Consider the following 18,574-nt stretch of genomic DNA (forward strand, 5'->3'; position numbering starts at 1 on the left):
GAGTCAATTCCAAGTTCGTTTCTTGGATTGCGAATAAAGAGAGAATATCGAATGAAAGATACGTGCTCCTATTTTTTATGTAATCTTCGATGAAATAAGTTTAAAAATTGAATTGATCTGTGACCTATATTAATAATTACGTGAATCGAAAAGCTTCGTTGGGTAAAATATTCAGAATAAAAAATTTTACCTTGAGATACAGAGAATTCAATAACCGTACTTTAATTAAAAACTAACTCTTAAAATTCATATTTAATGGATTTTATTTTTTTTAATGCCAGTATTTTATTTGTCACAAATGGATTTTGCAGTCCTTTTTCTCTTTTTCCGCTAAATATGTAAACAATAAAATTGAAAATTGAATCCATCACAACAAAAAATCTGTAGAAATAAAACAATTTTGACAATAAAAAAATTGTTACAAAATAAGATTATGGATTATTATTTTTTCACGGTATTCTCCATTGCATTTCCCCAAAAATGTTTTGCGTGACGATTCGTGTACGAAACATATTCCTGTTCAAACAAATTAATGGTTATCCAAATTCCAAGATTAAATATTTATACTAATTTTTCTTAGTTCTCTTTTAAGATAAAAGATTTCAATGAGTTGTTATAATATATCTCTTGTTATCTTTTTTATTTATCTTATGATTCTCTTTAAAATAAAAAGTAATTAGTTTATCCTTGGTCGCTTTGCAGTTTCTCATCCCCATCCTCCTCCTTTTAGATTTATTCATTGCATTCACACAATACTCGCGAAAATCCTAATTAAGACCGCGCGTCCTAATTACCGAAGTAGGCTAATCGCTTGGTGTTTTGCATGGCACTCCCGACGTTAACCGCACGCGACACGCACTTTATGATTATTATACTGCGATGAAAGACTAACGGAAAAAACTACGACTCGCCCGACACCTTGTTTCATTCATAAATACGCACGATAATAACTTTTTTAATGATGCTTGAGTTTTAATATATCTTCACATCATGCTTCGAATTTTTTGCCAATGTAAACGTAATCGCTCATCCAATCCGCTTATACCTTGATAAATAACTAATGTATTTACAATCATTAATCACGAGAGTTAATCAATCACGTCTAATAGTTTAATAGTTTAATAGCCTGTAAAAGGTAATAGTGTTTTGGCGGTAATATCACCACACACACGTAAGTGTACTTCACTACCTGTCGGCTTGAGTCTTGCACGAATGACTATACCCACAGCACGTTGTAACAAAAACAAACACCAAGGCGCCAGCGTCGCTTGCCTCGAAATATTTGACATTAAATATCATAAAGTAAATTTTCTGTATGCTAAGTTACTAACACTGAAAATTATAAAGTAAATTTTCTCCGTCCTTTCTTCAACTTGAAACAGTTATTAACTACAATACCCATGGCATTTCTGAATAACTCTATCCGACAATTCGTACATTATTTCGTTGTCAATCTCAATGTGACAGGCCAATTACATTCAAACTTCAAAGTGCGAAACGGAATATATTCAAAATCAAACCAACCGCTAGGGACCTAATTATCGTTCGTATACAACGCGCAACATTAATTTATAATTCTTATTCTCTATTTGTTATATAGAGAATACGCTAATCCTTCTTATTTGTTATAGAAAATATATATTTCTCTTATTTTTTTTATTTATTATACATTTTTTTATTCATAAGAGAGGAAGGGGGGAATCTATTTCAAATGAGTAAATTGAGCGAAATATTGTCACTTTGATACGCTTATGAATACTTTATGCTAATAACGTTACAATAAAGTTGCAATGTACAACAAGGTACAACGTACTTTTACTTGATGTTTTGAATAATACGATACACGAAGCACCTTGTGCCACCGCCTGACTCGACTTTTGCTGCGCGAGTGACAAACACGGTGGTCTTACGTATGCATTATACAAAATTAAAGTATTTTCAAGTATATTGAATATTGTAAAATAAATGTGGATACGTGAAACTTTCATCTCGAATTAATTGTCAGTGCACAATCGACGTACACGACTTTTCGTTACGTGTTTCAACATGCTAGCACACACGGAGGGCCGTTACCTGACTGGTTCCCAGTCTTGACACTGAATGACAATACAGCCTGCAGCGGCTTTGCGTATGAAGTCACGCGCAACCAAAACAATATCGCCCGTACGCCAGACAGTCTCGTTATCACGGATTATTTAATGTTATACTTGTACAAAATAATTTCTATACAAAGATACGCCGAACATTCTGCTTCTTGTATTTTAAATTAATTGCGAATTTATTAATGTTATGATAAGGCTTTCATAAAATATATTTCATTTTCAAATAATAATGTATGTTAACTCAAAACTTGATTACCGTATGTTTATTAATTAATTTTGTAAATGTTGAAATTTTATCCTAATTATTAAACTTACTTCAATCGCGTTTCTGCGCTTACAATTTAAATACGGTCTAAAAATACGATTTAAACAAGTTTATCCTAATAGTTTCTGTTAATATATCCTATATTGAACCCGATCCAATATCTAATAAGGATTTAATAATAATTCAATTAGAATATAAATCTAATGAGGTTATCCAAATAAAGACCCGATGCATTTTATAACTAATCACATCCTGATAAACTTATTTTATCATGTCCTGATAATGAAACGAGGTCAACCTGGCTAGAATCATTAAATTTCTAATCAAAAGTAATCATATTACAATGTCTAGACTCTGTAACAAAGTTATTTTAACGGTTGCCTCTAAAATTCAATACAAATTATACAAAACACCCTTTTATCACATTTATCTTACGACCATCCTCTGTCCTATAATAGGAAAAAATGGTGCTCTAAAATTTAACAATTTGAAAATTTTAAAGACACATTTTATCTTACCTCAATTGAATTACAATTGCAAATATGACATGGAGAATATCAAACTGGCTATTAAGTTCTATTTGTTGGACTATATATCATAATAAATACGGAAAGAATATTCGCCAACGCGCGTGATAAATTTTCTCGAGACAGCTTCCAGCTCAATTTCTCAGGAGAAACAAGGTTATGAATACGAGCCTAAATGTTCTTTTCTATTCTCGCGTGATAGAGTTAATCATTTTCGCAAGCAGCATCGCAAGTCTTATAATTCTTCGTAAGATAAACAAATATTTTATAAATGTAATTTTCATATGAAAACTGCGTAGACTGTGTAGACCAAAGATTGTGTGGCTAAGTTTAACAACCGCGCTCGTAAAATAACATAACAAAGTCCGCAAATTCATTGAAATAATCATCGTATATCATAATAGGATATAATCAAATAATAGATAGAATTTTCATAGAAATGCGAATGCAATTCTGGCTGTCGTGTTTGTCAAGATTAATTTGTAATTTGATTGCGCAAACTGTGCATATTTTTATCAATATCTGTCAACGAACTACAGTAGTAGTACTACGGTAGTAATGCTAGTTGCGTTGTTTTCCAAATAATAAATATGGAAAAAAACAGATTCGCCAGCGTGCGCGTGTGATTAATTTTCCGGACGGCGCAACATGGCAGCTGTGCAATTTTCGAGATACGAAGCTCGCAACGGAACAATAAACTAGTTTACATGATTTGCGAGACGATACTGTAATAACAGTGGAAACTCGACATAGACTCGTATCTAGTAAAATGCCAACCGTTAATTAATGCTTTTGCACGCGAGAGGCGGTCACAAAGACAACGGGAAGAATAGTATCCGTACAAAAGGTCAAATGAATATATAACCGTCGTTCCGCGATCCCAAATTATTTTTTTATATTCACACGAGAAGCAAACGGAAGTTCAATAATCAGCGAACCTATATTTAACTCGAAAAGATTTATTAATAAAACGTTTTAAGCATTTAAGCTGTTATCTAATCGAAATGTTCAACGTTACACGGTTATAAAACAATTTTGCTGAAATACAGATCTGAAAATAATTATGTTGATTCATTAAAAAGTTTTATATTAAACGTTTAAGCTGATTGCTGGAATATTAAATTTTTTGCAGGAATATCATCATCATGCTTGAACGTCTTACGTACATAATAATTTTAGTCCAATATAAAATTATTTTCCAATCCGTATATACATAACTAAATTTTTAGATACTGCAATAACATTTTCTTTTCACGTATGATAATGCCTCATTCAATCTGAATGTGATTTTTATTGATCATTAAATGTTTGATCACATTCAGTGAAAATTAGGATAATAGTCTAACTATAGTTCTCTAACTTTTCATACTACAGTTTGCAAACTATCGATTCACAACGGACGCCAAGATTGCGCAGAAATTGTTCATTATTCATGAATCAAATCTGATGCATTCAGGCGTAAAGATTCCTTTATGAAATATAATATACAATGCATAGTTCTCTCTCTCTCTCTCTCTCTCCCTCTCTCTAATTTTCTCGAATGAAATATACATGAAAAATAAAAATTATCTTTTTTTTCGTCACACACGAAAAAGGGGCAGCATAAACGTTTCATATAATCTATCTCCTGATTATCCTTGCATGGAAAGAATAGTTTTACTGAAAATATAGCTGACTAGAGAGCTGAAAATAATTTCGTCAGACCAGCAAAATAATTACATATGTCACTCAATCACGATGATAATGTTGCAAACAATTTAGCAACTAGTTTGAGTGTCTTACATAATTGCTTTGATGGTTAAACAAAATTATTTGCAGATGTATCTGTATCTAGCAAACTTTGTACACAACAAAATTGTTTTTTCTGTGTGCATATTTATAAAGTCAGTTTAATCGAATTCATGTAGTTGTATATTTTTCAAAAAAATAATATATAACACTACCTCCTTTCCTTCTCTTTATGACCCAGTCGAGGATAATAGGTGAGTGAAGTACTTAACGAATTTCCTGTTTCATCACTTTTACACGTTCGACTTGGAAATGGCACTACTTGAAACAGAAGTACCGTCGAAGGAAAAGCTTCAGGGGGATTTGAAAGCAGAGCTTTTAGGCTTTAGAATTGCTTGTTCGAAAATCATCTTACAAACCTTTTGCAAAAATACATAAATTTACATTTCATTATTTTTGCTAATTCGAATTATTTTATCAATTCGAACAGTAGCTCTTTAATTCTGTTAAAGAGTATGTAACAAAACTGTTAAAATTAAACGTGATCGAAATGACTATAATATATATTCAGGAAGAAATTTTGTTTTTAATTTTAATTTTCAACAACAAACATCTCTCCAATCGTAATGAAAATGGATTAAATTCCGGTCTAGTAATAATTTTTATTCCGAGCAGGGATATATCTAATCGTCTTTCCTGGCATCTTGACCCGTAATTATCACAAATTAGGATTTCGACTAAGATCAGTCTGAGCAATTTATTCGGAAGTACACTAGGCAGGGAACATTCCCGTGCCCGTTACGTGATACAAATAACATCTCTCTCGCGCATGAAACTATCTGCACAAGGGCCTATAAATGTTTTAGAAATAAAAGATACCAGATAATTTCGTTGGATGGATGAGAAAATAACACAAAGGTTACAGTTAAAAAAAAACTTTGAATTGCTCGTGATAAGTGAGATTGCATTCATTGCCCCGGAAATATAATATCAAAGACGATTTTTCGCATAAACAGCACTGTTTGTATCATTTCTATTGAGAATGTATATTTACATAAAAAATTTTGCTGAAATATACAAATTTGATCACATAAAGATTTGAAAATAATTATGTTGAACGTTCAAAAAAATTACGAGACTCTCAAGAATTACTAGAATATATTAAAGTTATTTTTTATAGCATTACGCTTGAGTATCCTACAATTATTACAATTACTAAAATTAATTATTCTTAAATCTGTATTAGGCACAATTTTTATACATTTTAGAAAAAGCGTTTTTTTTTCGTGTAACATTAAAGAAGAATAGAAGGCTTGTCTATAAATAGCTACGAAAAAGTTTTCTTTATCTTGCATCTTCATTTAAGAATATGAGAAGAGCTAATGGATGCGAAAATTATAGACACAAATTGCTCTGGAAGTAACAAAAACTGAGCAGTCGGGCATCGATTCTTTGTACTCGATGCTCGCTTTTTGTTACTTCTGGAGCAATTCGTGTCTATAATTATCAGTCGTGTTACAAGATAAAATTAAGAAACTTTTCGTCACATTTGACACCAATATAATAAATCACAAATTCCAGTTAATTAAATTAATTAATAGTAATTGAAGTATTAAGAAAAAATAAAAACGTAAATTTTGCAAGACTCATTGTTACTCGAATTAATTTCTCAAAACAACGCCGCTTTGCTTTCTAAAAATTTATGGAAATTTATGGGCTCACGAAGATGACTTCTAATAATATATTTCTAAAATCGAATTCGTTCTCTCTTTCTCTCTCTGTTTAAAAGTACTTTTATTGCTTCGCGTAGCTCAATCGGAAGCGAATTCGCGTGGTACACGTGCAACAGTTTGCATGGAGCAAATAATGACTTCTAGATTTGGCGGATCAAACTGGATAATTAAAACCAATGTTGTAAGATTACGTATGCTTATTCTGCTTCGCATTTGGACACTTGCCATCGGCCTCCAACAACGGTACTTCGCAACTTGTCGCGAAATAGAAAGGCCGGCGAACAAATTGAATGAATCCTGTCGAGGCGCGCACGCGATGTATAGGGGCTCGTTGGCACAAGAGACAAGTTGGCACAAGAGACGCATTGCGTTCCGTTTATGTATTTATGGCGAAAGAAACAATGAAAAAGTTATCGTAAAATATCCCTTTTATAATACCACATTCTCAAAAATTTATTTAAATAAAACTATTCCCAAAGATTTATTTAGACCAAACAAATTTTATGATAAAGAAAGGATAACATTTAATTTAAGAAGTGACAAATTTCCGAATGTTTCAAAATTTTATTTCAGAGGACAGTCACTGACCTCCCCTTGCTAAAGTGGTACACCCGTATTTCTTGAAAACTGAACATTGTATTAATATTGACAATAACTACAAAATTTTTAACTACAATGTTGACGGATGTTTCCATAAATTTTTTATATTTTCTTTATTGCTTTAAGGTAGGTAAAGTAGCGTCAGAAGCGACAAATCTACTTATAAAATGTAAAAAAACATAAATTGGAAGAGTTCCATTCTAGTATTTTAACTTTATAAACTTTGTTGTTTAATACACACAAACATATTTTATAACTTAGTTCATTTAACTCCTTTTTTACAAGAGCGTGTTTACATTTTATTATTGCCTAGTTTTGGGGACCACTCTATCAGACGCTCTTTTTAGCTTACGTTGCAAAACACATTATTACAAAATATAAAATAGTATTATAAAACTGCTATACCATCTGATAGAAGATACTTTCTAGTTTGTATTTATGTTTTTAAAGTTTTATTTTTAGCTTTTGTTCAAATAATATTATCTACAAACAAAATGGATCCCAGTATGATATCTTTCCTTTATTTTATTGTTTTTTTTTAATTTAAAAAACAAATAAGTCACGTATTATTAGTTAGAAGAAAAGTTTTTGTTACTGTATAATGTTATTTTGAATAATAATAAATAATGTATAAAATGATTAAAATCAAAATGTACGTAGAGATGGGGTACGTTGACTCGTATTTAAGGCAAGCTTATAGCTCATGACACGTGTGTGAACGTTCAATTATAACTTATTCTTACTCTAACAAAACGCTTTGTATTTAAAATATTTCTATCTTTCTATGAAGCAAGCTACATCTAAAATAATTTAGATGTTCTTTTGTAACAGCATTTTGCCGTTAAATTATCACAAAATAATTTAAAATTACCTTTTAAACGTTAAGTCTTTACAAGAAATACATATTTGCGATTTTTTTTATTTCTAATACGTTCCCATTAATTTAATGTTTGTGGTAAAGGCAACTTACAGTAATATATGTCAATTTGCTGCTATCGGATTAAGTTTACTTACAATACATGTTCATATGTTTTTATTTATTACAAAGAAACTGTATGAAAACTGTTTCAGAGGAGGGTTCTTTCTATCTGTAACATCAGTATAATTTAATTGTAATAATTAATTGTTTAAAACATCAAATGCCAAAATTGTAAAAATTGTGCCAGCGAGCCTCGGTCTCCTGCATTCGTATCCTAATCTCCGCATCTAATTCATTTTAACCAATTTCAAAAATAAGAGCAGGTTCTCGTTAACTTGATTAATTCTCGAGTACGGACGCATCTTGAAATTTCATCCCGCGAGCGCGCGGGGTACATCGCGCTCTGTACACCAATTAGAGAGCAAAAATTAGAAGAGGGTTAGCGTACTTGGCAACGCAGGAAATGGTATAAATTCTACTTTTGAGGTGGAGTAATTACGAAGATACGAAAATACGTGTGAAACACTTCCTCGGTTTTCTCGACTTTTTACGGTAAAAAGAAAAAAAAACGTCGGTCGTTCGGCGGCGAAACATTTTACGTAGCGAGAGAGATTAATGATCGTCAGTAGTAGAGACGGACACACGCAACGACAGCAGTAGACGACGACGCGTCGGGCCAGACATCGCGATACCGCGCTCGGCGGCGCGGCGGTGCGATACTTTGCTAGTTTGATAACTTGCTTCGCGTGATAACGGATAAATGCTCCGCGCTAACGCGGAAAGAGTTTAATTGCAGATATGTACACATGATTAAGAATACACTCTCGTTTGCCGTGAAATTCTCGCTCATTTCCGCTCGGTGCGCTTTTACGCGCGAACCGCAGCGGGACCGTCCGCTTCGCATCACGCGCGATAGCGTGCTAAAAGCCGCAAAGTAAAACTTTCCGGCTGCGAAAAGTTCTATCGAATCGACGAGTAAACATTTTACGCCGAGACAATTTGCACGATTAAAAGAATCAGGTCGCGCAACGCGATCGTGCCCCCGCGCGCGCGGCGAGGGCGCCGTTTTGAAACTGCACGGGAATTCGTATCGGCGATACGGAGAACGCTTTTAAGATCGATATACAACGGTTCATTTGTCGAGTGAAGCGAGTCTCGCTGCACTCGGGGAAACCTCGTGAAGACACATACAGGTATCGAGCACCCGAGGCAACTTAAGCCTATCACTAACGCAAGCTCCAAATCCTCTTATCCGCAACACGTACGCGTGTTAAGCACCCCGAATTAGCGGGGTGCGTGCTGCCTGCCATACTACCACAACCAATCTCAACTCCGCGTTCGTATCACACCGTACCGCCATAATCGAACGTATCTTCGAAAGACAACACTCTCGGCCGGAGAGGAGATAGAGTAGTAACGTCTTATTTTAAGCGTGGCATAAGTAAATGGTGACAGACATACCTGGTCGGACTGATCCAAGGTCAGGTCACTAGGCCGGGAACACACGGTGCTGGCTTGTCCTCGCTCCCTTTGGTGGTACTACGTATCGACAGGTGCGGCGGGCACGGTGCGGTGAGAGCAGACGACGCGTCCGCTGTCCAGACGACGACGATGCAGCGATGGCAACGGCAACGCCGAGACGTCGAGGGGATGAGAGTGCTCGACGAGCGCTGGGATGAGCGGGCGTAGCGGGGCTCGCCCCAGCCGGGACGAGAACGATGCGGAGCGTCGACGGCGACGACGAGGACGTACGACGCTCGCCAGCGAGCGCGCGACAAAGGGAGCGAGACCGGTACTCGGCGGCGGCACCGCCGTAATCGCGCGACTCCGTGCCGCGTATCCGCTACCGTCTGTCGACCGTCGCGGTGTGCCGTACCACCGAGCATTCGCATCCGGGGCGCGTGACCCGACCTAACCTCCCCAGGCTCCGCCGAACGACTGGCGCTGGCGGATGGCTGGCTTGTACACCCGGCGCACTACTCCGCGCATACACCTTCCCCTCCCATGCCTGCCCATCAACGGCGTCCCCGCCACCACCGCCGGCAAGACACCGCAAGACACTCGACGAGACGCGACTCTCGCGACATCTATCCGCGCGACATTCACACTCCCCACTCTCACGTGACCACGTGATACCTTCTTCCCCCACCCCGGCGAAGCGCGGAAAATTCAAAAGCTATTTTGATATTTTTCGCGTTTTGATTAGAATTAAACATTTTCGCGTAAAATAAAATTAATCTACGTACGTATACGATGTAAACTATGTTTCATCGTGTTATCTACATAAACAATAATCCAAAAATTATAGAGAATTCAGATTTTATCACAAATAGTGAAAAATATTCCGTTTTTTTTATTTTTGATATATTATTATTTTATCATTACTAAAGTCAGATATATTTTAACTTGAATACTTTTCTTGTATTATGCAATTTATAACAATTTACATTGCATGTACTGAAACATATGTGAAAAAAGATTCGTGAAAAAATATAATGTAAATAATATGTAAATATTTTATGTAGGCGAAATTTGGAAATTTACCGCACCACTTTGCTTCCGATTTATTTCATACTAATCGTAACGTACGTTTTATCGTAACAAGATAATACCATCTTTGTTAACGAAATAAAGTACTCTATTATTGAAATACGTTTCAATATTACAACGAATTCGATTAGACTGCAACAGCGCACTGGTAAATTCAATCGAATTAATATAAATATGATTAATTATTGGTCTTAACTCTCTAGAAAAACGGTATTGTCTTGTCATTAAAAAAATTATTTTTTAAAGATTTGCATATACTTTCATAAATCTCGAATTTACGCGTTAATATTGGAAAGATCAACATATTTTTTTATGCTTTAAGGATAAACCTAAAATATTCGTAAAATATTCCTAAAATATTGAAAATACTTAAAACATAAAATATTTCTAATGAATCCGAATTGAAACTTGAAGCTATATGCAATCTGCTTCGAATGCTAACAATTCGTATAGCGATAACCCACCGATATAAGGATCTATCATAGTTATTTCAGCCATTCTCAAAATCGGTCTGCTCAAATTGGCTCGAATGTGATACAGCGTATCGTCAAAGCGGCAATTGCACGAAACGTGTCGTCGCGTTTGTTTTCGACGTAAAACGACAAACGGTTCCCCGCCATTGTTCCGAGCGTGACGCACAAGAACAGGGACTACGGACCTCAAAATAGAACGGAATGCACATCCGGTCGTTCGACTCTTCCGATTCCTACATGCGCACGTCGCTTTAAGTTTGGCGCGAAAGCATGCGCGCGCGGATCCGGCGGCAGCCAGCTGGCGCCAGCAGCGCACTAGAAAACAGAAAGCCAAACCGGTCATGGGAGGCTAGTTAACGACTGTGCACCACGCTTGTGAGTTCTGTTTTCTGGCGTAGCGATACATTTACGCGGACGCCGCGGGAGTAGCACGACGGCCAGCCGGTATTTTAAAAGATGGGAGCGTACTTGTCGGAACCGATTACGAAGAAGGAGTCGAGCGACGAAGTGGGAAAGAATGTCGCGTACGGCGCGAGTTCTATGCAGGGCTGGCGGATCAGTCAGGAGGTAAGCGGGAAGTCGTGTCGCGGCGGCAGCGGCGGCGGCGGCGGCAGCGGCAACGGTCGCAACATGAGCGCGCGCGCGCGCGGGCGAGCGCGTTTATCGCACCGTTACTCGATTTCGTTGCCCGCGTGTTTCGCCGGTTACTTCACCACGCGATTACCGGCCGCTGCTCTTGTCGACGCGTCACGCTAGCCGACGCGCACCGCGCGCCGAGGCCCCGTGCCGGGGGGAAGCGTGCGTGGCCCGACGATGCCCGAGATCGACCCGGGTGCAGCATCCGACGCTCGTGGAGCCCTTTTCCTCGTCGCTCATGCTTTTATTTACCAACAGACGAGATTGCTCGATAAGACGAGATCATTGCGACACGCTGATCGATATCTGGGGATTAGTCCGTAAAAATATCTGCAGTCTCGCTCAAATATTTGATCTAATTGACGATATGTCCCTTTACATTGTGTGTATCTCACAGTATTTGCTATTGGTTTCCTCTTGTGGGCGGCAAAACTGTTTTTATTTTTCCTTATTTGCACCAACATACATCACATTGGAATCTATTATCATTATCAAATAAAAGTAAATTGATTGGTCAAACAATTTGTATATCACATTTTGTGATTTTATGGATTGTAAAGACTTGGAGCAATAGCCGAAACAAGACTCTGTACACAAGAGGAATATTAGATATTAGGAATAGGAATTACAATTTTAGAAACAGTTCTCAACACTAGAGATAAATAATAAATAATGTATCTTGTATGACACATTATATCTTGTGTTTTATTCGTATTAACTGTACGTTTAATATTTATAGAGAAAACTAATTAAAAAATTTTAATTCCTATTAATTCCTACTAATATCTAATATTTCTCTAATGTGCACAGAATCTTACTATCTAAAATAAAAAAGAAATTTTATTATAGATCGTTAACTATAAACTTTCTTTGCAGGACGCTCACAATTGTTGCATAGATTTTGACGAGAATGTTTCACTGTTTGCTGTATATGACGGTCATGGAGGACACGAGGTTGCGATGTATTGTGCGCGTAATCTTCCTGATTTCATCAAACAGACAGAAGCTTATAAAAAGGATGATATTAGGCAAGCTTTAATAGATGCTTTCCTTGGTTTTGATGACACTCTGACGAAACCAGAGGTAATCAGTGTTCTTAAAGAACTCGCGGGGGCATCCACGTCAGAGAAGAAAGAAGGTGACTTGAACGAATCTGGTGCGTTTTTTTTCATATTAAAGATATGTATTATTACGGGGTTTACCTTTATGCACACGCTCTTGCTCATTGCGCGTTTTGTAAGCTTTAATTTATTTTTTCTCTTTATCTGCACAAATAAACTTTTAATAAGGTTGTCTTCCTACGTTACATTGTGTATAGATGAAGAAGAGAATGTTAGTAATCTATGTATGGAGGCGACAATGCCGTTGGAGCAGGTGATGGCAAAATACCAATCAGAGGTGACAAATCCTCATCTAAAAAATTTGAAAGGTGAGAAATGTGGTAAACGCGCATTTGCGAGTCCTTACCTGCGTGGTCGAAGAGGACGGGAGAAAGCGAGTGGTTTATCTTCTGGTGCGGGATGTTCGTCATCACCCTCTCCGCCACCGACGTCATCCTCGTCGTCTTCGTCTGAGTGGAATACCAACGAGACAGACGTTAGTAGTTCCAGTCAGCCGTGTGGATCGACTTTATCCAGCACAGTGGAGCGAAAAGATTCCGATTGCCCGGGTAGCAACGAAGCTGAGCAAGTATTGGATTCGACGACGAGCAACGGCAGCGCTCACGCGTCTCCACCAGTGGTATCTACTGCAGATGTAGAACCTGCTAAATCTATGGATATGCCCGACAGCTCCGAAGATGTAAAAGAGAAAGTTTCGAGTCCCTGCAAGGCACCACCATGCGCCGAGTCTAATGCAAATGAGGTGGAAGTTAATGGCGCGGAGTCGAAGAGGATCGGAGATGCAGACAGTAGTAAGGGCGGAGGAGACAACGTGTCGAGCAGTTCTTGTACTCCTGTGGAGAATGGAGATGCTGGTCAGCAAGAACGAATAACTAGCAGCGGTCGAAGAAGAACTCAGCCCGTGGATCTTTACCAAAGTCTACTGAAAAAGGATAGTGACGATTCTGAAGAAGACGATGATGACGATGAGAACGATGAAACCTTTGATGGTGTCCCTGAAAGGTATAGACTTATGTTACTTGATGTAAAAACGCTTAATTTCTAAACATAGTTTTTAAATTACGATTTTCATTTTTAAAATTATTTTTTAGTGATGGAGACGATACAGAAGATATTGATGAAGATGAAAGTGACGAAGATGAAGACGACGAAGTCGAAGAGGAGGATATAGATGATTCTGACGATGACACCGATGATCTCATGGTGAACACTGAAAAGGTACAATATTGATTTTTTAAGTAGAATTCATCGAAACTCACGAGTTACGAATATCTAAAGCAAAATTAAAGAAAAAATAGTTTAAATAAAATACAAATCTATTTCTTGAATTTGTCGTATAACTTTTTGTTATTTTTTGGCTAGCCTGGTTCAGACAGTGGATGCACTGCGGTCGTAGCGATACTCAAGGGAAACGAACTGTACGTGGCGAATGCTGGAGACTCTCGATGTGTTCTATGCAGGGAGGGCCAGGCGATCGAACTTAGTCTGGACCATAAACCCGAGGATGCACCAGAAATGGAACGTATAGTAAAAGCAGGCGGAGAAGTGACGAGCGATGGCAGAGTGAACGGTGGCCTCAATCTTTCTAGAGCGCTCGGCGATCATGCGTATAAGCAAAACATGGTGTTACCACCTCAGGAACAAATGATCTCCGCTTTGCCAGATGTAAGGCATATTACCATCGATCCGGAGAAAGACGAATTTATGGTGCTCGCTTGCGACGGCATATGGAACTTTATGACCAGTCAAAATGTCGTTCAGTTTGTGCGCACCCGTTTGTCACAAAATTACGAGAACATTTCGAAAATTTGCGAAGAGGTATGAAATTATATTACAAATTTATTAAAAGAATAAAAATGACATTTTTAAACATTGATCACATACATCTTTCTCTCGTTTTTAGAAAATCTTTTCTGAATAAAAAACAATGTAATGTGTGTTACAGCTTTTTGATCATTGCCTTGCACCGGATACTCTCGGTGATGGAACGGGCTGCGACAACATGACTGCCGTAATAGTTAAGTTTAAATCTCCGACAACCGCAACTGTTAAAAATAACACCGTTGCCGAGGTATGCGTTACGAAGAAGCGATCGGTCTCGCCGACCACTGAGGAAAATGACGATTGCATCCCGGGAGAAAACACGGTAAATCCTTGCAAACGCGCCAAAACTGAGGCAGCTGTGTGAATTAGGAATCACCGCGCATCATGAACTGATCTCCGGGAGCAGACGAATGAATGTGAGTTTATGTAAAATTCTGTAACAACTTTATATTACACTATGTAGAGCTGAAACCGATTGATTATGCAGATAATAGGCACATGAAATAGCGTGTAAGGTGTGTTATTGGTCGCTGCTAACAGACTGCTAGATTGGAGCACGTGGGAATGATATAATGTAGGTTTTTTTAAATAATGCATGAATCATTTCTCGATTACAATAAAATAAGTTTTACATAATGAAGAAAATTTGTCTTCTAAGATCATATCTTATGCATATATCTATTTAATGTCACATAATGCCATTAGATACGATCTGCTCGATGTTGAACTTTATTTTATTATTGAGAAATAATTCAACATATATATGCGGGCTAATATTTTTTCTTTTATGTACAATTCGAAATCACAATCCTTAATATTGAAGAATGTGAATGACAGAAAAAGGAAGAGATAAAGATTGTGTGTAAAATAATAATATAAAATAATCTTGATAGAACTCGTAAATATAAAAGCTCATCCATTTCTCACACAAGCATTTATTGACATAAAAGTACGATAAATAATATGTACTCTTAATATAAATGTACAATCTTCTTTTTTAGTTTTATAGAATTTGATAATTTATAAGTTTTAATATAGTTGTAACTCTAACAATTTCTAATATACATAAATCTATTAATTGAGACTAATTTTATATAAATGATGCGGTAATACTAACAAAAACATATATGTATAAATAATATAAATTAGTAAGATAAGTTTTATTCACATAATTTTTTTTGCTTACGTGATTATTTTTAGTATTCTGTACAATTCATCATATTCTTTCTATTTTTTCTGCTCAATAGATATTTGATATATACGTTGTAATAGATATATTCTCAAATTATAGAAATACAAGTACAAAATCAATATCTTTCCTGTCATTTAAGAAAATTTACATTAAAAAAAGATATTAATTTAATTTATATATTTATACATGTTTGTATCACAGTATCATTTATTTCAAAGTATAATGATTTGTCTAATCTTTTTAATCATTATAATATATTCCATGTCTTAATTAATATATTTAAGTTTAATAATTAGATATCTAGATTCCTCTACGTATCATCCCATTTGCTCCAGCTGCACTTAAAAAGTATATTCCTTTTTAAATTACGTACTACATAAATGTATATATTTATAAACATAGTTTATAGGATTTATATTTGTATAAGTCAATACATTTATCTCTTATTTTTACGAAATAGAATTTATTTTTGAATCCCTGGGTACAGTGGTTGAATGGATGCGGGTGTGCGAATAGTTTAAGATGTTTAAACTGTATTATGTAATTAAGGCAATTGCGTATAACGCGTTACCAATTTGTGATCTTGTCTTAATGATAACGTTAAAGAAATACAGAAAAAGATATGTATTCGTGTTAAGCTACGTCAAGTGCTGTAATAATTTGAAACGATCTGAATTTGGAAATTGCATATGTCAAAAATACGTTTTTTGTAAATTTATACAGAGAGTCATATATATATATATATATATATATATATATATAGATAGATAGATATATCGTAGCTTTGGGGGAATGGTAAAGGCGTTTGTCTTGTAGAAAGAGGGATTACGTTATAGGACTGAAAATGATGCGATGTTGTATTGTGGCATGAATACTAATCCTATTGTATCGCGATGCTGGAAGTTCTTTGATTAACGCGTAGTATTCACTGAATATCATTATTACAAAAAATAGAATATTAATTAATAGATTATTGTCTCTTTTATGCTATACAATATTATAATTGAAATGAGATTGTCAATATTTAACAATTATGTATAAAAATTGCCATTTGCAATTCAATTATTATCTTTTGTTCTTTCTCTCTTTTAAAATATCAACACTTATTAAGAATTAGCATTAATTTAATAAAAAAATGCCAACAAAAATGTATCTTTATCTTGAAGCTATAATTTCTATTTTTTTTTGTTTTATAAAATAATTTCTAACTTTAGCACAGTCACTATATACATAAAAGTAAAAATAAATTTCTGGTAACTGTGAAAAAAGCTCTACATCTTTGTATTTATATAAAGAATGAGATCAGCATCGTGAGAGCCACAAAATTCCTTCTGATATTTGGAAAAACGCAAAATATTTGTGGTATTATATAGTAAGTGCAAGATACTTGTAGTATTCTGACAAACGTAAAATAGAGGATAGGGCATATTGTATCTGGGAGCAAATTCCATTTTTCATGTAGCTAATGAAAGCAATGGCATTCTATGAATTTCTTGAAATCAGTTTTCTGCACTAATTAGATATAAAGGTATATTGTATATTTTTGCTCTTAGATATCTACTTGTGCCTATGTGTACATCAAACTCCTCCACTTGATATCTACTCAACATGAACACGAACGAATTGAGAAAGCGCGTGTTAAGCACACGGAGTGTAGAATTTTGGTCTAAGAAAATAATGCGAAACTGGATTTATAAATTAAGTTATTATTTCATGTGGCGCTAACCGCCAATATTCGTCGCATGCTTTGAGAACTTTACGAAGTTCACGTTATGGTTAACGTACATAAATCGTAAATAGGCAATACTTGAACAAATAAAGACCTATTGTCATATTTTTTACAGTTAAGACTCTTTCACGTGCATGAAGATTCTTGTTTCGATCGTAGTAGAATCTTTGAGTGCTTTCCAGCAACAGAATACAGTCATATACTGTGTGACATAGTGTGTTACACAGTGTCGATTTGTAGCTGAAGTACTGGTTATTTTTTAATTTTACTTTTTTATCTTAATATTAATTTTACTGAAAAAAATGTTATGTTACTCTCCATAGATTCAGGTAGAACACAGAAGTTATAATATCATAAGGATATCTGTCACTCGATGTTCTAATAATGATTTCATAAGAGTATCTTACATATAGGTACTTATAAGTGATACAATCATAATGATGTCCTTATGATATTATAATTCTGTATTTCAATGTGGGAAATGATACAAAATGAGGATAGAGTTAACAGTATTTTAAATGTGTGTTGTAATTGGAAGATTGTACATTGTATTACATTTGAAATGATCTGAATTTGAAAATTTGCACATCGCAATGTCGCCTGTATACATTGCTGGAAAGTACGCTTTGTGTTTTCATTGTAGAGATCCATGTAAAAGATTTAAAAATTCTCTACGAGACAAACATTGTAGAAGATAGAAATGTGAATCGACTTAGTGACATCTTTGTGACAATTGACCATTTTATATATATATATATATATATATATATATATATATATATATATATATATATATATAAATATATTCTGTCAACACTCATGTGTAATTGCAGTCGTTAGTAGACAGTAATTTCATCGAAGAAATTGTTTATAGTTAAATGCAAAAGCAATCACAATACTCTTATGTAAACACCATTTGCAAGATGATCAGTAGCATATAGATATGCACTAGATGTGCAGTATCTAGTATCATTCAGAAAGAACTGACGTGCCTTTCCAATTCAGGGGTTGACAACCTCCGCAACATGTATGTGTGTATGTACATTCGATTCCGTCTCAAGAAAGGTTTGCGCCCCATGTACTGTCTTTAGCTGGAAACTCTGTCATACACTTATGTATAATAATATCTTGTTTCATAATACATGTCGCTCGAATCAATCTTAAGGCTTGTTTTT

General features: G+C 35.5%; 2 protein-coding genes across 2 annotated transcripts in view; one reads left to right on the top strand and one right to left on the bottom strand.

The window, feature by feature from the left end:
- Positions 1-9,821, bottom strand: part of LOC105207583 (heparan sulfate glucosamine 3-O-sulfotransferase 5) — a 47,806-nt gene extending 37,985 nt beyond the window's left edge. The window contains exon 1 of the mRNA XM_011177125.3: positions 9,336-9,821. The gene's annotated coding sequence lies outside the window, so the exon portion shown is untranslated. The remainder of the gene's footprint in view (positions 1-9,335) is intronic.
- A 1,393-nt stretch (positions 9,822-11,214) lies between these two features.
- LOC105207584 (probable protein phosphatase CG10417) lies at positions 11,215-18,563 on the top strand. Its single transcript, XM_011177126.3, has 6 exons — positions 11,215-11,464; positions 12,410-12,689; positions 12,852-13,656; positions 13,746-13,872; positions 14,017-14,472; positions 14,600-18,563. Exons 1-6 carry the CDS (start codon positions 11,354-11,356, stop codon positions 14,840-14,842), a joined length of 2,022 nt encoding a protein of 673 aa, XP_011175428.1. The 5' UTR covers positions 11,215-11,353; the 3' UTR covers positions 14,843-18,563.
- The last annotated feature ends 11 nt before the right edge of the window (positions 18,564-18,574 follow it).

Source organism: Solenopsis invicta, chromosome 14 (genome assembly GCF_016802725.1).
Source record: "Solenopsis invicta isolate M01_SB chromosome 14, UNIL_Sinv_3.0, whole genome shotgun sequence".
Classification (NCBI taxonomy): Eukaryota; Metazoa; Arthropoda; class Insecta; order Hymenoptera; family Formicidae; genus Solenopsis; species Solenopsis invicta.